The sequence below is a fragment of the Chiloscyllium punctatum genome, chromosome 20 (genome assembly GCF_047496795.1).
Source record: "Chiloscyllium punctatum isolate Juve2018m chromosome 20, sChiPun1.3, whole genome shotgun sequence".
Taxonomy (NCBI): Eukaryota; Metazoa; Chordata; class Chondrichthyes; order Orectolobiformes; family Hemiscylliidae; genus Chiloscyllium; species Chiloscyllium punctatum.
Window position 1 is genome coordinate 19,318,727 of NC_092758.1, and position 26,700 is coordinate 19,345,426.

Below are 26,700 nucleotides of genomic sequence, written 5' to 3' on the forward strand. Positions count from 1 at the left end.
CATACTGGATCAGTGAGAACAGAAATGATATGTGAGTGCAAATATGTTATAGTTAATAATAAAAGGACTCTTAGAATGGACTTGGTGAACACTTTATTTCGCTGGGTAGCTACTGATGCTAAGTTATTTGCAATGTGATCGCACCCTCAGAGCATTCTATTTATCTGCAGTTAGTTTATGAATTGCCTGAATAAGATTGAATTCCTAATGTGATAAGGAGATAAGTAGCTGCATGAACATTTGTAAATTAATTTCTTGGTCTAACAGTGTTTCAGGAGTCTCTCTTCAGAACTCATTAGATATCACAGTTCAAAGATTCCAGATATGTTGAACTTCTGACAATGATCATGTCAGCCCAATGAAGCTAACAAAAAGATTTACATCTATAGCAGAACGTTTATCTATTGTCTACTAACCTCAAGTTACACTTCATGTTTTTTTTTAAATTATCAGCAGGTTCAAATGGAATGAAAACTTTGATTTTAACTGATAAGCAACGAAGAAGGAGTTAATGAGATTTTTTTTCAGCTCAGTGAGTTATAATTTGAAATGCATTGCATGAAAGGGCAGTGGAAGCAATTTAATTGTAACCTTGAAAAGTGGTTAAAAATGAAAATAAAAATTGGAAGATAATAGGGAAAGGGCAGAGGACTGGGACTAATTGAGCATTTCTTCCACACAGCCAGCTCAGATAGCCAGATGGACCGACTGATATTCTCAACACTATATGATTCTGTATTGGAACAACAGAACTCTGAATAGGAAGGCAGTTGCATTGCTCTGACTGAAGATTGACTGAACCTTGTAAATCTGCTACTCTCAGGCAATGGGCAGTACAAATTTTCGTAACACAAAAAAAATAAAGGTAGACTTTCTGTTGTTTCGAGTGAGCAGGTTTTTCAGTGTATTTTGAATTTCAATTACCTTAACTAACAACGTTGCTCCAAACTACAAAACAGATATAGTTAATTACATGTTCAATAACACCAATGAGATTTAACATATTGTAATTTTTAAGAAATTATTTATTCACGGGGTGAGGGCATCACTGGCTAGGCCAGCATTTATTGCCCATCCCTAATTGCCCAGACAGCAGTTATGAGTCAATCACATTGCAGTGGGTCTGGTGTCACATGTAGGGCAACCAGGTAAGGATGGTAGTTTCCTTCCCTAAAGGACATAAGTGAACCAGATGGGTTTTTCCTGACAATTGACAATGATTTCACAGTCATCATTAGACTCTTAATTCCAGATTTTTATTGAATTCAAATTCCACCATCTGCTCTGGCAGGATTCAAAGGCGGGTCTCCAGAACATTACCTGGGTCTCTGGATTAACAGACCATTGATAACACCACTAGGGCTATCAGCTCTCCTTCTATAACTCCTCCACAATGACTTGTTATGGGACAAACCAGGATGAGCAGGGAATTTATATAATGGTGACTAGCATTTTTATAATGTTCACAGTATCCCAGACAGAATAAATGACATTGACCAGTGAAGAAATTGATAAAGGTAGTGGTGAAAAGGTGAGGAAGAGGTTTGGTGCAATTAAACCACAACTGAAAAGGCAAGTCCTAATGAAGAATTTGAAAGTCAGGGAAGCAGATATCAAGATAGACAGAAAGCTTGCCAGTCGACAGGGGCAAAATGGCTGAAGCAAGGGCAATTGAAGGTGGAGTAGATGGAGCAGAAAAATGAATGTTGAATGACCATAGGATATCTTCTGGGATCATAGAGCTGGAGACGTTCTAAGAGGCAAGGTCATAGAACAATTTAAAATTGAGGACAAGGATCTTAGTTGAGGGAAAGAGGTGTGATGCAGCTGTTTGGAGATGTGCATATCACTTGTTAAATGTTATGCTATAAAGCACAGATGGAACATTGATAGACTGAATTGCACAGTAGACAGTATATCGTCTGTATATCAAGACAATAATATGCAGATAAATCATTGATCAAAACCTATATTCAAAAGAACAGTTATCTGTATACTTCGACTTGTTGAGTGACACAAAAATTCATCTCGATATCTGTGTAAATAATATTTTAACTCTATTTAGACTTTTGGGGCTTCCTCATAATGCTCAGTGAATAAATATACTTCCTGATCCTGAATAAACAGAAATCACAGATTTAGTTCTCAGGGTTGCTGAGTTTGCTGTGGTAGTAGTGAAGGTCTTATAGTTGACTTGACAACTTTTGGAACATATATATATTTTATAATCTGCATATGTACACATTTATGTAGGTACTAGGCTCAATCATGATGCCCCCCCACCCCCCCACCCCGATATGAAATAACTTGCTGCTTTTCACAATTTATGTTCATGAATGCAATTTCAGTTTTAAGCAAGTTAGCAGAGGTACTTTAAAACATGATTTGGAGATGCTGGTGTTGGACTGGGGTGTACAAACTTAAAAATCACACAACACCAGGTTATAGTCCAACAGGTTTAATTGGAAGCACACGAGCTTTCGAAGCGACGCTCCTTCATCAATCACCTGAATCACCAATTAAACCTGTTGGACTATAACCTGGTGTTGTGTGATTTTTAACTTTGTACTTTAATACAAGTCTTCACAAAGATTTTTCATTTATACATTGCCTTTCAGAAGAGCTGTGTTAAAAATCATTTGAGTACTGTTTGGTCAGAAGTCTCTGTAATGGAGGCATGCAATGGCAGCCAATTTCCAGATAGAAGTAATCACTTTGCATGGGTTGAAGAATAAACGTTAGCCAGGACACATACTGTGGAAGAACTCACTCTGTGCTACACTGGAATGCACGCTTACTCATTATGTGCTTGACCTTATGAAATGGCAGAACCCAAAATCTACTGACTCAGGGTGAGAGTGCTACTGCTGTGTCAAGGTAGACACCTCGTAAAAAGAGTAAAGGGAAAATTAGACCAACACTCTAATTTAATGGTCGTACAAAGAAATCTTACCATTACATGAGCAGGGCTGAGAGTGAAGATGTCGGGGAACAATGAAGCTTAGAATTGTTGTTGTGTACGTTAATACATTTTCCATATCCAGATGAAATTTCCCTTTGCAGTGTTGTCGGGCACAATTGTGATTGGAACAGCGGTGAACCACGCTCTCTATCCGAATTCCGTCCCATTTCTCCAAGTTCTCAGCAAAGGAAGTGAGCTTCTGCTGCAGAACGTCAGATTTATAAAAAGAGCCTTCTGACTCCTTTATGATCAGAAGCACGTCTAAGTTAGGAGAACCCTGTGCTGGCTGCATACTGATGAGCTCAACGTCCTGTTCGGTAACCTGGAGGAGTTTTGCCAGGGATCTCTGAAATTTCTGCCAGTGATCGCTGATGAACTTCTCTGGTGTGAGCTGTGCCAGTTCCACCTGAATAGCATGGTCAAGTACGTCTGGTGTCACATGCGTGACATGCACTTGTGCGCCCACTGTGGTGATGAACTTGCGGTCGGTGACGCTTACATTGAATGAATAGTGTCCGGCTTCTAAGGCATGTTGTGCCAACACTTTGCCATCTGCACCACCAATGGAAAACAAGCCATCTGTCATTAATCCTGGCACTGTGCTGTATGTGAGAGTATCGTGAAGGTCAAGGTCTGTTGCGTGAATTTTTCCAATGAATCCTCCAGGGAACTTGCTGTTGGAGGTCACAATGAAGACTTGCAGTGGATACACTGACGGTGGATAACGACTTTCCTTAGTCACTTGAATGTTTATAAAAGATGAGGATGACAAAGGTGGCTGACCGCTGTCTGTAACCTGAAGAAAATAATGACTTAAAAATAAATGACATTGTGTCACTTCTTTCTCCCTCTTTCTTGCTACAATTATTGCAGACAGGATTTAGTGAGAAAGCATACTAGCTTAACAGTTCTGGATGTGTGCTAATATGAGACACTGCCTGACTCTTTGAGGCTTTCATTTGCTAAACCAGCAGATATATCTAATATCATAACCCACTCTTTAATCTTTTCCCATTCACAATGCCTGAGCCTGCAAAGGTGTACCTGTAGTTAAATGGATTATTAGAAACATCAACTGAAGTCTTATTATACTTGGTATTGAAGCAAAATACCTGGAGAAGTTCATGTCTGTGGTGAATGGAATAATGTGTGCTTTAATGAGATTGTTCAATGTGCAAAGAATATGGCAGTTATTCAGCAGGGAAATCATCAATGGCACTATTGTTTGCTAATTTTGTAACAGTGCCAATTTAGGATTTGCCTGAACAGGTAGAAGGAATGCTGTTTAGTGCAGCAGAGATAATATTCAATTGTATCTTCGAAGATCTGATGGTGCAGGTAAGGCGATGTGTTGATGTTTATTCATCGCCAGCAGCCGAAAGATATGAGGGCACCTCGTAAAAGTCGACCGCTTTTATTGCTGATATGGCAAATTGGCAGTTGGCCTTTTTAACCGAACAGTCAGTGCCTTATGAAAGGATTAAGGGTATAAGATATTTTAGATTTACCTGAACTTGCAGAATGTATTGGCCCCTCACTTTCTGTTGGAGGCGAGCTTGCGTCTTCAGCAGTCCCTGCTGGTCAATGTGAAAATTATTCCCCTCATTGCCGGCTGTAATCGAGAAGAAGAATGGTGGACCGTTGGAGTCGGAATCCCGGTCTATTACCAACAGTTGCAATATGCTCGAACCTATTGCCTCATTCTCCTGAGAAAGGAGAAATCGCATTTAGTTTCTCATAAATTTGCAAAGAGAATTAATGATCACATGGTCACCATTACTTCACAACTGCTTTGGTTCTCCCTCATTGACTGTCCAGTCTGGGCCATTCTCCATTAGTTGAAAATACAGAAACACTACCATTCAAATGGATGCTGGCCCTTGCATGTAACTGTCTCCACTTGAGCTCCCAATGAGTAGGCCGGATGCTTATTCTCCACATCTGTCTTATCCATTCCTTTCCTGTTGGATTTTGTCTCAGCATTTCATCTTCAATCAAGACTGAGATTTCAATTTTGTCTTCTTTCCTGTACATTAATGGCAATTGCAGAGACAGGGCTGAAGTTTGTTAAGATGACAGGGACTGAAAATGTGTTGCTGGAAAAGCCCAGCAGGTCAGGCAGCATCCAAGGAGCAGGAGAATCGACGTTTCGGGCATGAGCCCTTCTTCAGGGATGAGAAAAGTGTGTCCAGCAGGCTAAGATAAAAGGTAGGGAGGAGGGACTTGGGGGAGGGGCTTTAGAAATGCGATAGGTGGAAGGAGGTTAGGGTAAGGGTGATAGGCTGGAGTGGGGGTGGGGGTGGGGGCGGAGAGGTCAGGAAGAAGATTGCAGGTTAGGAAGGTGGTGCTGAGTTCGAGGGTTGGGACTGAGACAAGGATGGGGGCGGGAGGGGAAATGAGGAAACTGGAGAAATCTGAGTTCATCCCTTGTGGTTGGAGGGTTCCTAGGCGGAAGATGAGGTGCTCTTCCTCCAACCGCCGTGTTGCTATGGTCTGGCGATGGAGGAGTCCAAGGTCCTGCATGTTCTTGGTGGAGCGGGAGGGGGAGTTGAAGTGTTGAGCCACGGGGTGGTTGGGTTGGTTGGTCCGGATGTCCCAGAGGTGTTCTCTGAAACGTTCCGCAAGTAGGCGACCTGTCTCCCCAATATAGAGGAGGCCACATCGGGTGCAGCGGATGCAGTAAATGATGTGTGTGGAGGTGCAGGTGAATTTGTGGTGGATATGGAAGAATCCCTTGGGGCATTGGAGGGAAGTAAGGGGGGAGGTGTGGGCGCAAGTTTTGCATTTCTTGCGGTTGCAGGGGAAGGTGCCGGGAGTGGAGGTTGGGTTGGTGGGGGTGTGGACCTGACAAGGGAGTCACGGAGGGAGTGGTCTTTTCAGAACGCTGATAGGAGAGGGGAAGGAAATATATCCCTGGTGATGGGGTCCGTTTGGAGGTGGCGGAAATGACGACAGATGATTTGATGTATCTGGAGGTTGGTGGATTGTTGGTGAGGACCAGTGGGGTTCTGTCCTGGTGGCGATTGGAGGGGCGGGGCTCAAGGGCGGAGGTGCGGGAAGTGGAGGAGATGCGGTGGAGGGCATCGTTGATCACGTCTGGGGGGAAATTGCGGTCTTTGAAGAAGGAGGCCATCTGGGTTGTTCGGTATTGGAACTGGTCCTCCTGGGAGCAGATGCGGTGGAGATGAAGGAATTGGGAACATGGGATGGCGTTTTTACAGGGGACAGGGTGGGAGAAGGTGTAGTCTAGGTAGCTGTGGGAGTCGGTCGGTTTATAGTAAATGTTTTGCAGTAGTTGGTCCGTAACCTGAGCAAGAGTAGAATGTGCCCACTGCCTCAATCCTTTCAGAGCCTGGAATGGCAATGTGGCATTGAGACAATGGGCACATTCTACCCTTCCCAGTAACAGGAATCCCGCCTCCCATCCCTAGAAAGCTGATAAAATCCAGCTCCGGCCCCACTCCGGCCTATCACCCTCACCTTAACCTCCTTCCACCTATCACATTTCCAATGCCCCTCCCCCAAGTTCCTCCTCCCTACCTTTTATCTTAGCCTGCTTGACACACTCTCCTCATTCCTGAAGAAGGGCTCATGCCTAAAACGTCGATTCTCCTGCTCCTTGGATGCTGCCTCACCTGCTGCGCTTTTCCAGCAACACATTTTCAGCTCTGATCTCCAGCATCTGCAGTCCTCACTTTCTCCGAGATGACAGGGGCCCCAACATCAGTTCAGAAAGCTTGTGGGCAAGCCCTTTCTGGGGTGACCAGTCAGCTGGGAGGAAAATCGAGGGCTTCCTGGTGAAAAGCTTTTGCCCGAAATGTGATTTTCTTGCTCCTCAGATGCTGCCTGACCTGCTGTGCTTTTCCAGCACCACTCTAATCTTGACTTTGATTTCCAGCATCTGCAGTACCCACCTCCGCCTTTCTAGGTTTTAGGCCAATCTGGCAACTGATAGTTACTATCAGGACTTCCATCCCTTTAAGAGGCCCAAGTCTGCCTTGACAGCGACCAGTTAGCAAAGAAAGCCAGCAGCTCCACTGCCTTAGCTCTGCCACTGGATATGTGGTACCTGCAGTGACTACACGCACTTGTAGTGATGGACATGACCCTTGCAATATGCTGACTGAGATTGGGTTAGTTTTGAGTCTTGGTTGATGGAGCTGGGTGAGGGAGGGGAATTCTGAACTCCTCCAGTACCTGATTAGCAGACCCCCTCAGGAACAAATGCAGCATCCACCTAACAAGCTCTCCAAGTGGCAGAGGGCACACCAAGAACTGGTAAAATGCCAGTGGTGACAAGGGATGTCCTTTATTGGCTACTTAAGTGTCACAAATGATTTCCATCAGTTTGAACTTATTGCACAGAAGGAGCTGGATTTTATCAGCTTTCTAGGGATGGGAGGTGGGATTCCTGTTACTGGGAAGGGTAGAATGTGCCCATTGTCTCAATGCCACATTGCCATTCCAGGCTCTGAAAGGATTGAGGCAGTGGGCACATTCTACTCTTGTTCAGGTTACGGACCAACTGCTGAAAAACAAGACTATAGTAGATAGGTGGTTGATGATGGGCTAAAGGGCCTCTTTCCATGTTGCAAAACCCTATAACTCCATGATTCAAATACCCACAAGACTATGGGAAAAAAATGGTCACCTCTGATGTTTTGCAGCTGTTGTTTGGAAGAGTTGTTAGACTCTGGCTGAACTGAACATAGTTGACATACAACAGATGAAGAGCAGTTGTGATAAAATATGTAATTCTTGCTAACCCGCGATCACTACATTTACTTCATGCCAATCTGTAGCTTCCTATGCTAACCCATTTTAAAACTGGAAAGCCATACCATACCCAAAAACAGCTGGATTGAATAAAATAACATGATAATCTACATTGGCTCTTGGTTTAGAAATACCTCAAACTTAAAATTCTCATCATTTTTTATAAATACCTTCCTGCCCCTACTCCCACTAACTATAACCTCCTGCAGTCTGACATCCTTGATTTTAATCAATCCTTAATGGACAACCATGTGTTTAGCAATCGAGGACCCAAACTCTGGAATTCCTTTCCTAAACTTCTCTGCTTTTCCAGTTCTGTCTTCTCCTTTAAGATGCTCCTGAAAACCTACCCTTTTGTTCAAGATTTCAGTCACCTTCCATAATACCTCCAGATGTGAGAAAGTTTTGTTTGATAATGCTTCTGTGAAGTTCTCTGAATTCTTTGCTACATTAAAAGTGCCATTGAAGTACAAGTTGTTATTATTAAGGTAATGGCTGAGGTCATGGCTGAAATCTTTTTTTACATTAGATTACTTACATCTATTCACACTTACCTGAATTACCACACTGTAGTTGAACTGAAAGAACATTGGTGGATTGTCATTTACATCTAACACTTGGATGTTGACTGTAGTGTGACTGAATAGCGGAGGCTTGCCATTGTCTGTAGCCCGGATTGTCAAGGAATAACTAGATATCTGGAGAAGAGACAGTAATCGTCACAGACCGTTTTACATTTATAACAAAGTAAACTTAAAATACTTACATTGCTTTATTACCACTCTGTGCAGGTTACAGCAGATAAAATATACAATACTTGGGCTTCACTGAGTGAATGTCTTCTAGTGGTGTTGTAATGTATCATTTAACGTAGGGAAATCCCATGTTTTCTTAGTCTGTGCTCTGTTCACTGGACTAACAGTACAGGAGAGACTAGTGATAAAATTGGCCCCAGCAACCTTGGGCAAGGGAGGGGTACAATACATCATCTGATGTTCTCAGTCCTGATCTTTTTTTGATGACAATGGTTGGCAAGTGTTACCTTATGGACAGGTTTCATGTGCAAGTTAGGATAGGATTTGATATTTCCAGCAGTCAATTAACCTGTCTCTTCCCAGGTGATGAAACGTTGGCTGGAAGCCCGAATCAAATGTGCACAATAAGAATCCTTTGAACCAATTGTCAGCAAGCTCTGCTGATGAACAATCTACATATTATTACATATACAATATTTCCAAAAGTAGGTAGTGGTGGCATGGTGGCTCAGTGGTTAGTACTACTGCCTTGCAGCACCAGGGACCCGGGTTTGATTCCAGCCTCAGATGATTGCATGGAGCTCGCACTTTCTCCCTGTGTCTATGTGAGTTTTTCTAGGTGCTCTGATTTCCTTCCACAGTACAAAGATTTGCACGTGAATAGGATTGGGCATGCTAAATTACCCATATTGTCCAGCGATGTGCAGGCTAAATGGATTAGCTATGAGAAATGCAGGGTTACAGGGTCGAGGGTGGCTTTGGGTTGGATGCCCTTCAGAGGGCTGGTGTAAACTTAATGGGCAAAATGGCCTGATTCTGCAATGTAGTGATTCAATGATCTACTGCCTTTTGAATGAAGAAGACACAAGATAAGACTCACATGCACTGACTGTGACAGTAACAAACACAGGATGCCTTCTGCAAGGTTTTAAACAAAATATCCTGGTTCCTTGGATTCTGCCTGAAAGCAGCCTGCTCTGTGGCTAATGTTGGGCAACTGATTCACATTTTCTTCAGCAGCATTAACAGATCCCAATTACTGCCAATAACATTTTGTGGCCATTTTTAGGATGAAGTCTTCTTATAACCAGTACAGCCTGGAAATGATATTTAGCTGTGACTTTGTTAATTCAGTCTGAACCTTTGAAATAAAGTAATGAGCCTCATGTCTGTTGCATAGTAAACATGATTTCTGATATCAGAAGTCCAGAGTCTTCCTACCACTGTTTCTGACCAGATTTGCCAAAAAGGGGACTGGTATAATTTCTTTCTGCTAATAATTCGATGTCAGCTTTTAGAGCTGGAAGAAGAATTTTCACATTAAATACTCTGACAAATTTCATCAGGAAGATAAATATCCTTGTCCATGCCACCCAGTGGCTACATTCTTATTTGGAGACTATACTCTGGGAAGGACAATGGTTTATTGATTGTACCTTCCTGGATTTCTGTGATATATTTTCTACTTACCTCTTCCCTATCAAGGTGCTGCGATAACACAATCTCCCCGCTTTTCGAGTTTATTCTAAAATGCTGGTTGGGATCACCATCCAATATTGAATATTGGATTCGGTTGTTTAGCGGTCCATCACTGTCAGCAGCTGTTACCTAATGGAAATGTAGAGAGAAAGATAGAGGACAAGATGAGCGGACAAGTCCTGTCTCACTTTATTGAATGAATTAATTATAATTCAGGAGCAATCTTTAGTCTTAACAGTAGACTCAGTTTGGGAGTTGAATTCTAGCTCAGAGCAAACAGACATTAAATTATATTGTTTTAGTCATTCACAGAACATGGGCATTGCTAGGTAGGCCAGAACCCATTGCCCAAAGGGCAGTTAAAAGGCAATTGTATTGCTCAATTGTAAGTGGGAATCACATGTAGTCCAGACAACGTAAGGACGGCTGTTTCCTTCCCTAATGTACATTAATATAAATTAGTGAACCAGTTGTGCTTTCCTCAAATGATTGGGTCAATTATCATGAGAGTCTTGATTCCAGATTCGTATAGAATTCAAATTTCACCATCTCCTATGGCAGGATTTGAACTCCAGAATATTATCTGGGCCTCTGGATTGATAGTCTTGCAAAAGTGCCACTTGGCCACTGCCTCCCCATTGGGAATGAAGAGATCATTTCGTTTCACGATAAAAACACCTTTATAGCCTATCAGCCTAAAAGATTGAAACTTGACGTCTGCACGGGAGTAGACACAAAACAATTTCATAGCTACTTGAGTTCAGCAGAAGTTGTATTGTGCTTGAAACACTAACTCTATCTCTGTCTCCACAGATGTTGCCAGAGATTTTCTATCACTTTCTGTTTTTTTTATTTCATAGTTTGATGGGCTCTCAGTCAGATCTCATGTAATCATATTTGGCAGAGAAACTGAATTGTGCAGCTATAACTTATTAATGATCTTTTCCAATAGAAATTTTGATTTTATTTCCCAGTCTGATTTTTATTTGAAAGATAATGAAAATAGAATTTTTGTTTACTTACTTGTAGAACCAACTCCTCATGGGCAGCATCCTCACTGATTTCAGCTCTGTATACACTATGGCTGAATTTTGGCGAGTTGTCATTAACATCGGTGACATTGATGATCACCATTGTGCTGTCACTGAACAGTGGCGTTCCCTTCCTATTGCCTTCAACTGACAGGTAATACTCATGGCAAGATTCATAGTCCAGGCTTCCATTCACATACAAGGCTCCTGTACACAGAATTGGTCATTGTTTTTATAAATCGATTAACTTTAATGGATATCACTTCAAAGCTATTTCAACCCTTTGCTCACTGCCTGTCCATGATTAACAAAGTAAGAATTTTAACAGGCAGAGAGCTATTACATACCTTTCAGTCCAACCCAGGTATAATGGACTCTATTTTCTGAGGAGTGACTATCTCACACGGATTACCTCTCTGCCCCAAGTACTTTACAAAGGGAGAAGTTCCACGTTTTCAGAGAATAGATGGTGATCAGGGCTCCTGCAGAAATGCAGAGCCATTCTTCCATTCCAACAGTTCCCTCTAAGCACAGAAGTGTCAGAGCAGGGCAAACCACACCCCCATTCTCCAGCAGTCAGCTGCTGTGTAATGAAATGTAAAAAGTAACGCCAGCAGGGTAGGCTGCCAAATGGGAGAAATCAGATCTGGCAGGGGTTGGACGGTGGTTCGCGGTTTGGTGATGAGGGGAGAGGTTTTGAACTGAGTGGTATGGGTCCAGGTTGGGTCCAGTAGTGGACATTTGGGTGAGGAAGGGTCCGGTCTGGATCAGTTGGTAGGAGCATGGAGTTGGTTGTTCTGGCTATGGGGGAGCAGGTTGGATGGCTCAGATCTGGTATAGGAAAGGAAGAGCCCATCAGAGGTGGAAGGGATGGCAGTCTCGTCTGCGAACAGGGGAAGGTCCCAGGGAACTACTGGATCAGGGACTACGGGGGATGTAAGGGATGGGAGGAGCTGCAGTTGGGATTGTGTGAGTTAAGTATGGGGTCAGTTGAATAGTTGCTCAGGGGTCAGAGATTTCCTGAGTATCTATTTACTTAATTTCATCGGAAACCTTTTAATTCTCCAAGTTAAATGAAGACTTTCACAGGGCTCTTGACAGAAAGGGACTGCTCAGCAACATATTCAATTTCCCAGGAAATTCCTTTGGATTCTGCTAAAATGGGGATTCCTCAGGGTCCCATGAGCAACTCCCACCTTTGCAAAAATAACAACTGTTTGGCTATTGGAAAGTAAGACCATAAGACATGGGAGCAGAAGTAGGCTATTCAGCCCATTGAGTCTGCTCCACATTCAATGAGATCATGGCTGAATCCAGGCTAATGAATTATATTGAAGTGCAAACAGTAGGTTATGTAAGTGAATGCAGCACCCATCGTACACACAGTCATCTCTGACAAGCAACAATGAGATGAATCAACTTGTCTACATTTAGGGTAAAGAAAAAAAAATAGACCAAGGCAGCTCAATACCTTCCTCCAAAAAGAGTTTTGAGTAATCTTTAATACCTGAACAGGCTGACCGAGCTTCAGTTTAACATCTCATATTAAAGACAGTTCTGACCATCCAGCAAATGCCTGTCCAGGACCCTACTGAATGTAGCCCAATGATCTCTTGTCCCTTTCAGGCCAGCATGACAATTTTAACATGAAATTTTACTATTTACTAGCCAATTTAAAATCAATCATCCTACCACTGATGCAATAAAGACCTGAGAATTTTAGTTATGTGTTGGACATGCTGCACTTCCAAACTACGTAGGGTTGGTATTAAGTATTGTTAGAGTTAGTTTGATCACTAGCCCAGCACCTGGCTTCACAACATGTTCTGGCTCAAGTAAGCAAGTTCATTTCTAAAGTTGGCCTCATGTACTAATATTATATGTGAAAATATCTATGATGGTCCTTGGAATATGAACTGCTTAAATAAGCATAAATACCCTGTGGTTCAATGATAATCTTCCTACCCACTAACAGTCCATACATTTTTTTTGGCATGATGCTCTCCTGTGCACCTCACACACTGCAAGTTCCTATTTATTCAATGTTACGTACAATCTTACACAGCATGATCACATATCAGTCAGTCCTTCATTTATTGGTATTTCTTGTACAACAGCAAAATAAAATCATGAAACTAACAGACAAACTCTTTGCATATGCTCAGCAAATATTTCAGTATTAAATCAGTTGCTTTCAGAACAAAATAGATTTAAAACACACAAGTTTACCTGTTTTGGCATCAATAAGAAACTTGCCATGGTCATTGCCATTTGTGATAGTGTAAAGGATCTGTGCATCGTTAGTGGCATCTTGGGTTAGTGCTGACACACTCAGTATCTCTATGCCTTTGCTCACATTCTCAGGAATGCTGGCAATGTACTCCTTTTGTATGAAGACCGGAATGAACTCTTCAATGCCAATGACTGAAACCACCACATTGACAAATGAAGAGAGTCTCTGTGGAAGGCCATGGTCTGTGGCCTGAATCATCAAGTTAAAAGCTTTCTGCTGCTCCTTGTATAAAGACTTTGCCAGATATATGACACCTGAGAGCTCATCAATGGAGAAATATTCATTTGCCGAATCCACTAAGGAATATGTGACTTCTGCATTGAGACCTGTTGAGGTGGAAAACAGTATTAGGAAAGAATAACCATGATTATCCTAACACAAAGTTTAAACCTGGCAGATGGAGGACAGCTTGAGAATCTCTTCCATGACTCAGACTCAATCTCTGCAACTCTACAATGAAAAGGTAGCAAATGCACTTTAAGTCACTTGCACCATCATACTATGCTACCATCGACCAATTCTGCAAACCCATTTCATGGCTCATTTAATGTACACATACATTAGCATACACTGGGGAAGAACTAACCCCTTGCTATACATACTCACTCCAAGCGAAAAGTCTTCAGTGTCTGCACATTGTATTGGGCGAACACTAACTCTGTTTCATCATACAGGAAAGGACAGTGAATCCTTACCTGTATAACAAACCCTTCATCCACACCTTTCTGCTCACTGAATTATCCTACAAGTTGTAAATCTTGCAGAATTTTGGGTCTGCTAGATGATCTGCTATCAGTTTTGCAGTTAGGGAAATAACATCACACCTCCAGCAACCCCAGAGGTCATTAAGACACTGAGGAGCTTAGACTGAGCTTGATGGAACATGAACTTTGAATGCAATTTGGTTAAACACGAGTTTAGACTCTGCACATTCAATCTGGAGCCGAACTTGGCTCTGAATGTGAAACCACATGTTTGACAGAGATGAATATTAGTTTTGAATATAGTGAAAACTAAATGTAACAATGCTAAATGAAATATATTAATGATTAGTCAATGCAGAACAGTTCAGCTGCAGATTCTTCTTCAAGACTGAAATATTTTTGGTATTTATAATTGGTAAAATAATTAGTATTTTGATGAAATTTGAAAATGTGAATAAGAAGTTTTTTAAAAAATATGAGGAATTGTAAGTGATGTAACAGATTATCACAGACAATCTATGGCACAGTGGCTCAGTGGTTAGCACTGCTGCCTCACAGCACCAGGGACCTGGGTTTGATTCTAGCCTCGGGTGACTGTCTGTTGAGTTTGAATGTTCTCCCCACGACTGCATGAGTTTCTGCCAGGTGCTCCAGTTTCTTCCCAAAGTCCAAAGAGGAGCAGGTTAGGTGTATTTCCCATGCTAAATTACCGATAGTGTCCAAGGATGTGTAAGTTAGGTGGATTGGCCATGCTAAATTACCCACAGTGTCCAAGGATGTACAGGTCAGGTGTGTTAGCCATGGGAAATGCAGAGTTACAGGGATAGGGTAGGGGGATGGGTCTGAGTGGGATGCTCTTTGGAGATTTGATGTGGACATGTTGGGCTGAATGGCCTGTTTCCACACAGTTTCTAAAATAAAAAGTGTTTAATGTCTTTGCCTGACTTTTAATTTTCACCTATGAAGTATAGTGCACATCTCTAATACAGGTTTCTCAGTTCTCTAAGTGGATGCTAGACAACCTGCTAAGTGATCCTACTGTTTTCTTCATTGTCATTGAGTCACAGTGATGTACAGCATGGAAACAGTGCTGGGTCCTCTACCTTTTAGTCATTTACATAAATGATTTGGATGCGAGAATAAGAGGTAGAGTTAGTAAGTTTGCAGATGACACCAAAATTGGAGGTGTAGTGAACAGCGAAGAAGGTTACCTCAGATTACAATAGCATCTGGACCTGATGGGCCAATGGGCTTAGAAGTGGCAGATGGAGTTTAATTCAGATAAATGCGAGGTTTAGATTAATTTCCTACATTATGGAAACAGGCCCTTCGGCCCAACAAGTCCAAACCAACCTACCCAGATATTCCCTTACATTTACCCCTGACTAATGTACCTAACACTACGGGCAATTTTAGCATGGCCAATTCACCTGACATGCACATCTTTGGACTGTGGGAAGAAACCGGAGCACCCATACAGACACGGGGAGAATGTGCAAACTCCACACAGACAGTTGCCCGAGGCTGGAATTGAACATGGGTCCCTGGTGCTATGAGGCAGCAGTGCTAGCCACTGAGCCACCGTGCTGCATTTTGGGAAAGCAAATCTTAACAGGACTTATAAACTTAATGGTAAGGTCCTAGGGAGTGTTGCTGAACAAAGAGACCTTGGAACAAAGAGCTCCTGAAAGTGGAGTCGCAGGTAGATAGGATAGTGAAGAAGGCGTTTGGTATGCTTTCCTTTATTGGTCAGAGTATTGAGTACAGGAGTTGGGAGGTCATGTTGCGGCTGTACAGGACATTGGTTACGTCACTGTTGGAATATTGTGTGCAATTCTGGTCTCCTTCCTATTGGAAAGATGTTGTGAAACTTGAAAGGGTTCAGAAAAGATTTACAAGAATGTTGCCAGGATTGGAGGATTTGAGCGATAGGGAGAGGCTGAATGGGCTGGGGCTGCAGCATCGGAGGCTGAGGGGTGACCTTTTGGAGGTTTATAAAATCATGAGGGACATGGATCGGATAAATAGACAAAGTATTTTCCCTGGGGTGAGGGAGTCCAGAACTAGAGGGCATAGGTTTAGGGTGAGAGTAGGAAGATGTAAAATGGACCTAAGGGGCAACATTTTCACACAGAGGGTGGTACGTGTACGGAATGAGCTGCCAGAGGAAGTGGTGGAGGCTAGTACAACTGCAACATTTAAAAGGCATCTGGATGGGTATATGAATAGGAAGGGTTTGGATGGATATGGGCCGGGTGCTGGCAGGTGGGACTAGATTAGGTTAGGATATCTAGCAGGCATGGACAAGTTGGACCGAAGGGTCTGTTTTTGTGCTGTACCTCTGTATGACTCTATGACTCTCTCTGATAAAATACTTACGAACATCAGGATCTCTGGCATGGACAACTGCCACAGGAGTCTTGACAGTGGTGTTATCGAAGACAGACACTGCATACTGAGTTGCTGAGAATTTGGGAGGATTGTCATTCACATCCTGTAATGTAATGCTTATATCTGCCTCGCAAAATAGGCCACTCCCATCAGCTGCTTTTGCAACCAGATTATACACAGCTTGACTCTCACGGTCCAAAGTGCCAACTGTCATCAATTCCCCTGAGGCAAGGAACAGAAACAAGAGTTACTAAAATGTAAACTGACATTCAAATCCTTAGCAGCTCCCTGATCAGTCAAGTGATTCATCGACTGTCTAAACTAGAACATGCCAAACTGGAAAGTCCATGGTTTAATCACCAGTTGGAGTCGAAGTTAACACATCTGGGTTGGTGTTTGGAATGCTACAATTGGGCTCAGGGAACCTGGGTTATTGAGGATTCTCACTCATCATTACCAACTAACTACCGCTCCTGGAAGTCTGCACCCATGGTTGACAAATAAGAGCAGGACTAGCCTCAGTTTTGATGCTGTTGTGCTTACAAAGACCAGTTGGGCTAAGGGTGTCGGCTCATCCATTAAGAGTAGCCACATGATGAAGTACTCAAGGGTTATCACTACATGTAGAACAGAACTTTTGGTCATATTGAAAGACAATGGAAAGAAAACTGAAGAAGAAATCTGGTGATAAACTATAAAATCTCTTTGGTTAATCTAAGTATCATTATCTTTCTTAACAGCCATGGCTTTTGCTGCCTGAGGATTAACTGTATGAATTGGCTTCACTTTGCTCATACTCTTCTCAAATATCTGTCTCTTTTTGCCTTGGGGCAGCTGTCATTATCACTGCCCATTTCGGTTGAACAGCAGACACAATTAGAATTGAATAGATTTAAATACAACATGGAAACACAAAATGAGGGGTCTTATGGTACAGTGGTACTGCCTCTACCCCTTGACCAGGAGGCCCAGCTTCAAGTCTCACTTGCTCCAGAGGTGTATAATAACATTGCTAAACAAGTTGACAAGAAAATACCTCAAAACAATCAACTCCTTTCGCACTGCATCAAGTAACTATCACAATATTGAAAGACATTCCAGTTGGACTCTGGTCTTTTAACCTTCAGCATTTTCTATGTTTCTAACCCTACACTTTGCTGCTAAATTGTGCTGCGGTCAATGCAGGTGCAAAGTCTGTCCAGCACTCATTAACGACTTTCAAGCCTCTCGGCTGCAGGGTTACATATCAGTTTTTCATTTGTTATGGTTAAATACCATTGTGTTATTTATATATAAACTTTGAACCCAACTGTTTATTTCTTTACCTGTCTGTGGATCAAGTCGAAACTTGTTTGCGCCTGGCCCGTGCAGAGTGTAAGTTATCTGAGCATTGGTGCCAGCGTCTGAGTCTGTTGCAGAAACCTTCAAAATGAACTGACCCCAAGGTGCCCCTTCTGAAACGATTTCAGTGTACGTGAGCTGTGAAAAGAAAGCCGAACATCAAAATGAAATAGATATATGGAAGCAGTGACATATGGTTCAAATGATTATACAGTACTTTTCTACTGAGCATTGATAAGTATTGTGCCAAATGCACACATCCCACAATGCTTACGCATCTTCAGGGTACGATGGGTATTGAAGCTGGAGGAGGAATTCAGAACACATTGTCCTAGGGGAAGAATGACATCATTGTATTCTCTAGAAGAGCTTAGGTAGCTCCCGGTGTGTCAAGATTTATCTGGAGATTCAGATTTTGGATAAGGAAATATGTTCATTAATGAAATCTTGAATGTTTTGATGCATTTGCTGCAGTGCAAAGGAGTTAATAGCCAGGAAGTGCTGTAGCGTTTCTGCTACTCCTGCGCCATAACATTGATGGATGCTTGGTTAGATGCGTAGCCATTCTTTACGGTGCAGGATAATTACCTGTTTGCAGTGTGGGCTGTTATCATTAACATCATGAACAAGGACCTCGACTGCCGATTCAGTTATAAACTTGCCATCAGTGGCCGTGATATTTAGAATGTATTTTTCTTTCTCCTCTCGGTCCAGAGCTTCCTTTACATAAACTCGCCACTGGCCTTCGAAGTTCTCAATAGCAAACTGGCCCAAAGGATCGCCATCTAATGAAACAAATTTGGATTGACACTTATAATTGAATTTTCTTAATTGTGAAACATTAGACACAATGTCTTAGAATGAGGTACTGAAGGAGGTCATTCAGCCTTTCATGTCCATGCCAGTGCTTTGCAAGAGTAATCCACTTAGTCCCTTCTTAGCCCCTTAGCTCTGCAAATCATATCTTATTGGATAATTATCTAATTCTATCATTAAAACCATGATTGAATTTGCCTCCACCACATTCTCAAGCAATACATTTCAGATCCACCTCTTCTAAACCCTGGTGAATACAGGCCTTTTCAACTCAATCTCTCCTCAAATGACAAACCCTGTCATCCAGGAATCAGTCTGGTGAATCTTTGCTGCCCTTCCCCAATGGCAAGTATGTGTTTTTTTATATATAAGGAGTCCAAAATTACACACAATGTTTTAGATGAAGCCTCACCAGGGCCCTATGCAGGTCTTTTTTTCAAATCAAGAGATATAGGCTTCATTGACTGGGTTAACACTTATTGCCCATTCCTAAATCCATAATTACCCTTTCGAAGGTTTGGTGAGTTGCCTTCTTGAACCACTGCAGTTCATTTGGTGCAGGTACATCTACGGTCCTACAAGGGAGGGAGTTCACGATTTTGTAGTTCCTTGTTCTTGTACTCAAGCCGCTTGCAAAGAAGGTCAACATACCATGTGCCTTTCTAACTGCTTGCTGTACCTGCATGCTTACTTTCAATGACGACATTGCTGTTTCCTGTCACTGAATCAACTTTGTATCCATGCTGCCCCTGTCCTTCTTATTTGACTTCACTATTGTGTGGCACTCTTATCAAATACCATTAAAGAATCCATGCACACCACATTAATGACATTACATCCATTAACCTTTGGTAGTGCCTCATTAAAGAACTCAATTAAATCAGTGATATACAATTTTTCTTTTTAAAGCTTGTGGTTGCTTTCCTTCATGAATCCACATTTGTCCAAGTGACCATTAATTTTACTTTAGATTATCATTTTTGTAAATGCCTTTGACTACCAAGATGAAAATAACTATCCAATAATTCCTGAACTGATCCTCATTCCCAGTTTTCAAGAAGGGTGTAATATGTGAAATTGTCTCATCCTCTGTTGTTTTATCTAGCTGTTGGAAAGACACCAGGCGGTTTACACAATGGGAGAAACTGAGGACTGCAGATGCTGGAGATCAATCGAGAGTGTAGTACTGAAAAAGCACAGCAGGTCAGGCAGCATCCGAGGAGCAGGAGAATCGATGTTTTAGGCATAAGCCCTTCATCAGGAATGAGGCTTATGCCTGAAACATCGATGCTCCTGCTCCTCCGATGCTGCCTGATTGGCTGTGCTTTTTCAGCACTACACTCTTGACACAATTTACACAATGGGCAGGTGATCAACTCTGAAAATTGTACCTATTATTTTGATATTGATATAGTTAGAGAGATACATGACCAACATTGATTATTTTAAAAGGTTTATGTGGATCCAATATGTCTTGAACTTTTTAAACAAAGGACACCTTGCTAATGAGAAGGCACAGAGTACAATAGAAGCAATATTGCACTTAAAAGCTGCAGGGAGCTGGATAGGTTTTACAGCCGGGGGAAACTCATAGAGAGGTCACATGGCAAAGGTTGTGGAATAAGACAACTACATTTTTTTAAACTTTGAAACAGAATTTGTAACTTGTCTAAGTATCTCCCATTGCTCCCTCTCTCTTTCTTCATGACATCTCTCAGTAAAGTGTGTGAACTGAAATCCAACCAAAAATAATCTTTACCACTTAGGGAGAGTTCCTGAAAGGAATTTTCTTAAAATTTATCCCAACATCTGAAGCAAAGGGAACTCTGACAGTTATCACTTTTTGAGAAAGATACCTCAGTGCCAATAACATGTGTGTGTGGAATGACCTTAGACTCAGATACCCTCCTAATCAGAAAATCGTTTGGGTCAATCTGTGACTTATCCTTCTTTCATGAATTTAACTATTACTTGGCCAAAATACTTTAAAGTGAACACTGAAGAATTATTTTTGTTTCTCTTCAAACTTAAGTATGATCATTAATTTCTGAGAATAATGCATAATATATATGTTACATATTCATAATCCAAACTGTTTGCTAATTATTTTGGCATCTTTGTGTGAGTAGATTTGTTTTGGTAATAAACCAGTTATTTGTTGTTCACTAAGGAAACTTGACTGACTTGTTTTAAACCTTGAATGTCTGAGACTATATACTTGGCCATATCATAAAACTTTAAATTTAAATTTAGTTGTAGCTAGGGGAGTGGCACTAGAAAAGTAACCAGTGCACCCTTCCAAGCTCAGTGATCACAGTATGTTTGCTGCCTTCCTAAACATCAATATCTGAATGAATACATTATACCAAAGGCCTACCTGTAATGTAGCAGGTAGCATGTCGATTGGATTCTGTAATATCAGCATCCACCATAGTAAGAACAACAACCACTTCCCCAGGTTTGCTGTCTTCGTTGACTGTAGCCTTGTAGATGTCGCTTGTGAACTGTGGAGAATTGTCATTTTCATCAGTTACCTCAACTTCTATGATGGCAGTTGAGGACATTTGGACTTTTCCTCCATGATCAAACGCCACCACGGCAAACTTGTAATTGCTCTTTGTTTCACAGTCCAGTTCCTTCAAGGTTGTCAGCCACCCACTGTCTCCATCGATGGCAAAAACATTGGTAACATCATCAAATTCATTAGACAAGCGATAAGTAACATGTCCATTCGTTCCTGTGTCCTGGTCATTGGCAGTCACCTGTATGACTGTGGTCCCTACTGGCATGTTTTCTGGGACGAAGGCTCTGTAAGGATTTGCCTCAAATATAGGTTGGTTATCATTGACATCCTTTACCTGGATGCTGATAGACACTGAAGAAGCAACCTCTAAATCTCCATGGAAACACTGAGCAATTACATCAATTTTGTACCATTTGGTCTTTTCGTGGTCTATGTTCTTCCCAATTTTCAATGTTCCAGTGTTTTGATCAAGGGTAAATACTCCACCTTTGTTACTTTCATCAGTATTTCCCTTTACCAGACTGTAAATAACTGGTTGGTCAGCTTCTGCTGTGATTACACCAATTTCTGACCCCGCTGGAAGATCCTCTGAGGCTGAGAAAGTGTACAGTGGTTCAGAGAATCGTGGAATTGATAGGTCAGGCGGGATAACTTTGACGAGAACAGGAACGCAGGAATCCTGCTGTGGAGAGCCCCCATCCTGTGCTTTCACATAATAAGTAAACGAGTTGTTCTCCAACCCAATCAGACTCTCCTTGATTGTGATAAATCCAGTAAGAGGATTTATCTCCAATATATCTTCAACTCTGTCTTCACTGGAGGCAACAGAATAGCTGACATCTGCGTTCATTCCTTCATCTGCATCAATAGCTACGATCTGGATTAACGGAGCACCCTTAAGAGTGCTGGCAGGAATATGAATTTTGTATTCAGCGGCTTGGAATTGAGGTGCATTGTCATTCTCATCAGTCAATATAATATTCACAGTGCAAAAATCCACTTTACCACCTCCATCTTTTGCCATCACTTTAACAGCAATTACCTTTTCTGTTGAATTTTCACGGTCCAATTTCTGTGATGTTAAAATACGACCATGATTGTCGATGCTAAATTTCTCTCTGGCTAATTTATTTATGATTGTATAGTCAATGTGGCCATATGGACCAGAGTCTTTGTCGACGGCTTTCAGCTCAATTACATGTGTCCCCACCTCAGCATTTTCAGCAAGCTCAATCTCATACATGTTTTGATCAAATATGGGCTTGAATTTATTTGTCTTCGAAGTTCTTATCTGAACTGGTATAGATCGCCTGAAAACCCGGTCTGAAACAGACACGTTCAAATGATAATTTGATTCTAATATTTTCTTACAAGAATTGGACACAGAAATGATTCCGGATTTTGTTCCAATTATAAAATGTCTTTGTTCATTTCCTTCTGTGATGATGTACTCCAGTTTATCAATATCTATGCTGTCTGGATCTCTTGCCTGCACTCGTATAACAAAATGGCCACATGTAGCCACTTCACTTATAGTAGTCTCATACTGATTCTGGCGAAACGTAGGTGGGTTATCGTTGAAATCTGAAATGTTCACATTCAGGAGTACATCACTACTTAATGGTGGAATACCGTTATCTACAGCCCTGATTGTGAGGCTATAATGTTGGGTCTTTTCATAATCCAGTGTACGTGCTGTTGTGACAAGGCCGTTTCTACTATCAATATGGAAGTATTCTGAACTATTAGTAATAGCTGTAAATTGATAGCTGATAACTTTATTCCTTCCAGAATCGGCATCACTTGCACTGACCTGTACCACAGAGGTACCGATAACTGAGGCCTCAGATAATGTTGCACCATAGACCTTTTCGGTAAACATGGGAGGGTTGTCATTAACATCTTCAACTTCAATATCAACAATTGCTTCTGCATAAGATCCAATCACTGAATCTGTGGCCCGCACAGTCAGCACATGCTTTGTTTGGTCTTCATAATCCAACGCATCAATCACGTTCAGAACCCCAGCCTTAAATTCAATAGAGAAGAGATGCAGTGCTCTCTGTGTGACAATGTTGTAGATCACACGGAATCCTGATGGGTTGCTAGCATGCACATGAAGAATTGGTGTGTTCGGAGAGATGTTTTCAGGGACGCTGATTCTGTAGTACGGTTTTTCAAACCTTGGGGTTATTTTATCCCTGACAGTGATAACAACTTCAGTCTGTGCATAAAGCGGAGGGTCTCCTCTATCTTGAACTATAACAGATAATGTATATTTATCTGCTGCATCAGAATCAAGATGCTCACTGAGAGAAATGTCCCCAAGGTAGGGATCAATCCAGAAGTATTTATAATGATCAACAAGGCTGTAATGGATGACTGCATTTTCTCCAATGTCCTTATCTTCAGCAGTAACTTGATAGATAACATCACCTGGTTCTGCATCATCTTGGACTGTTGCCAGGTATGGTAAATGGACAAAATTTGGTGCATTGTCATTAATGTCCTCAACAGTAATTTTAACTAATGTATGTGCAATTCTGGGAGGATTACGCAGATCACGTGCCTCAACAACAAATTCATATTCTTCCTGTTCTTCACGGTCACATGCTATTGCAGTGGTTTGAAAAGCGCCAGATGTTTCAATTACTCTAAACCTTTTATCTGGATTTAATATATAGTAAAATATAGGTTCATTCAGCTGATTTCCAAATGCTTTCACAATACCTAAAGTTTCCGTGAGTGTAGTATTTTCCAACACTGAAAACATGTGCAAGCTCTGAGCAAATGTTAGGCCACTTTCCTTTAAAATGGACACTTTTATCTTTACTATTGCAGTACCTTTTAGCATCCCATCAGATGCTCTGACTGTCAGTTCAAACTGGCCTTTAAGACTGGCTGCATCTTGAACCGAAATTAAGCCAGTAGAAGAATCAATACTGAATGTCTCCTTGTTATTTCCGTCGACTATACTGTATGTGATTTTTGAGAAACTGTCAGAGTCTGCATCTATTGCTTTCACTGTGAGAACGTCAGTCCCGTTGTGAGCAGGTATCAGCAAAATTGATTCATATAATTCTTTCTCAAACCTTGGAGGACAGTCATTAACATCCATCACCATTACAGTGATACTTGCTACTTCTGTTGCAAACAGAGTTGGCTGCCCACGATCATGTACCCGAACTGTGAGATGAAAGATGGAGGTGGCTTCGTGGTCAATCACAACAGCGGTGCTAATGGTTCCAATGTTGGAATCAATGGAAAAATACTTCAACATATCAGATTCCATGATTTGATATACCAACATGCCATTGGCACCTGTGTCTTGATCAGTAGCTTTAACTACTAGGGGTGAGTTTTTCTCATCCAGAACAATACTGTTGACAGGAGAATTCTCATTGATTCTGCCAATATACTGAGACTGAACAAGGATGGGTGGGTTGTCATTTTCATCTATAACATTTATTGACACCAATAGACTGTTGTACAGTCCAGTCATGCTGGTACCTTGAATTTTCAATTTGTAAGCTGAATTTTTCTCAAAATCCAGCTCCTTATAAAGAGATATCACCCCAGAGTATGGGTTGATGTGAAATGTGTCATCTGTGTTTCCATCTTTAATTTCATAAGTCACTGCTGATTGGCTGGTTGCAGTGACCATGACAACTGATGATCCAATACTAGTTGCTTCGCTGATTTCTTCATAATACTCCTTCAACAGAAACTTGGGAGGTGAATAATCAGAAATCATAACAATAATTTCAACTGTGGCAAGTGTACTGAGTTGAGGATAACCTTGATCCTGGGCTTTCACTGTTAAATCATAGGATCCTTTAATTGCTTGGTCTAGCTTCTTAGCCACGGTTATCTTGCCTGAAACGGGGTCAATATTGAACATATTGCCACTGTTACCTGAAAAACACATGGGAAGAAGGTTTTTCCTTTACATGTACTTGAAAAATGACTGTGTCTAGGTTTATGGTGTGAAAACTTATCTATACTTAAATGAAAGAATGATTCTTAACAATGGCATTATTGAACAATTTCTGAATTTGCTCAATGATTCATTGCTGTAGCTTCATAATAAGTGTGTCTGTTAAGTCTAGCTTTCATACATCTTGATTGAAATGCCATACAATGAGTTGGCTAGGAAAAAGTGGCACTTTTGATTTATTGTGATGCACACAACCAACGACACACACTTTGCAATTGACTGATGACATGTTCAGCAATTGTCTCAGTTTTCGTTAAAATGGATAAAGAATTGTGCACTATGAAATGTTGTGCATTGTTAAAAGTGCTAAATACCACTTTTGTTAAATTCTTTGTTGAGTTGCTGTGTTCAACTCAAGATGTAGAAAAGAAAGACTTGCATTTATGGAGCATCTTCCAGAATTACAGTGCTCCAAAGCTCAAAAAAGCACTTTTGAAGTGTGGTATCTGTTTGGATGGGTTTGCAAAGCAGTGGGATGCCAACACTGGGCTCAATTCCAATCACCGGGTGAGGTTACCATGAAGGACTGTCCTTCTCAATTTCTCCTCTCAGCTGAGGTATGTTGGCCTTTAGGTTAAATCAGCACCAGTTGTGTCTTTGTCTGTAATGAGAGGGGCAGCCCTATGGTCTGGCAAGACTACAGCAAGTTGACCTTGATCTTTTAGCCATGATGTGGAGAAGCCAGTGTTGGACTGGGGTGGACAAAGTTAAAAATCACACAGCACCAGGTTATAGTACAACAGGTCTATTTGGAACCACTAGCTTTCGGAGCGCTGCTCCTTCATCAGGTAGCTGTGGAGCAGGATCATAAGACACAGAATTTATAGCAAAAAATTACAATGTCATGCAACAGAAATTATATGTTCAACAAACCTAGATTGCAGTTAAGTCTTTCATCTTTTAGAATGGGTTCCAGGTTTTGGTTCATTAATATGTAAATCCCAGAATCGCTCGAGAATGTGACTTAAAAGAAGTTGATGTAAAATGAGTAATGTGGTCAGATGAGGGAATGTGGTGATAGGATTAAATTCAAGGAAGAGCCACACAAACTGGACAAAAAAATAAAGCAATAGGACTGAGGACTGGCAACAGTTTAGATTTCAGCAAAGGTAGGCAACAAGACTGATTGGGTAGCAGGGGGGACAGTAGAGCATGAGAGTAAGCATGCAGGGATCATAAAAATCGAGAGTAAAAACTTCTATAGGTATGTGAAGAGAAAAAAATTAATAAAGACAAGTGCAGGTCCCCTTCAGTCAGAAACTGAATTTATAATGGGGAACAAAGAGATGGCAGACCAATTAAATACATTCTTTATTTCTATCTTCACAAGTGAAGACACAAATAACATAATGAAAATATGAGGGAAACATAAGGCTTAATTGGAAGGAAAAGTTAAATTAGTATCAGTGAAATGGTGTTAGGAATCTAATGGGATTAAAGGCAGATAAATCCCCAGGGCCATCCCAGAATACATAAGGAAGTGGACCTAGAATTAGCTGATGTGCTAGTGTCTTAGTCATTGAGTCATAGAGTCACCTAGTACAGAAACAGACTGTTTGGTCCAACTCTTCCATGTCAACCTAGTTTCCCAAACTAAACTAGCCCCACTTGCCTGCACTTTGCCCATATCC

General features: G+C 41.4%; 1 protein-coding gene across 2 annotated transcripts in view; it reads right to left on the bottom strand.

The window, feature by feature from the left end:
* The window catches only part of LOC140491952 (protocadherin Fat 1-like), a 157,869-nt gene that overhangs the window by 17,256 nt on the left and 113,913 nt on the right, over window positions 1-26,700 (bottom strand). For both annotated transcript variants that reach the window (XM_072590458.1, XM_072590457.1), the window contains exons 10-19: window positions 20,926-24,987; window positions 18,321-18,517; window positions 17,717-17,870; window positions 16,380-16,613; window positions 13,233-13,622; window positions 10,996-11,210; window positions 9,964-10,101; window positions 8,293-8,436; window positions 4,471-4,668; window positions 2,954-3,758 (exon numbers count right to left, since the gene is read on the bottom strand). In XM_072590458.1, the coding sequence (XP_072446559.1) occupies window positions 2,954-3,758; window positions 4,471-4,668; window positions 8,293-8,436; window positions 9,964-10,101; window positions 10,996-11,210; window positions 13,233-13,622; window positions 16,380-16,613; window positions 17,717-17,870; window positions 18,321-18,517; window positions 20,926-24,987 (6,537 nt within the window). The remainder of the gene's footprint in view (window positions 1-2,953; window positions 3,759-4,470; window positions 4,669-8,292; window positions 8,437-9,963; window positions 10,102-10,995; window positions 11,211-13,232; window positions 13,623-16,379; window positions 16,614-17,716; window positions 17,871-18,320; window positions 18,518-20,925; window positions 24,988-26,700) is intronic.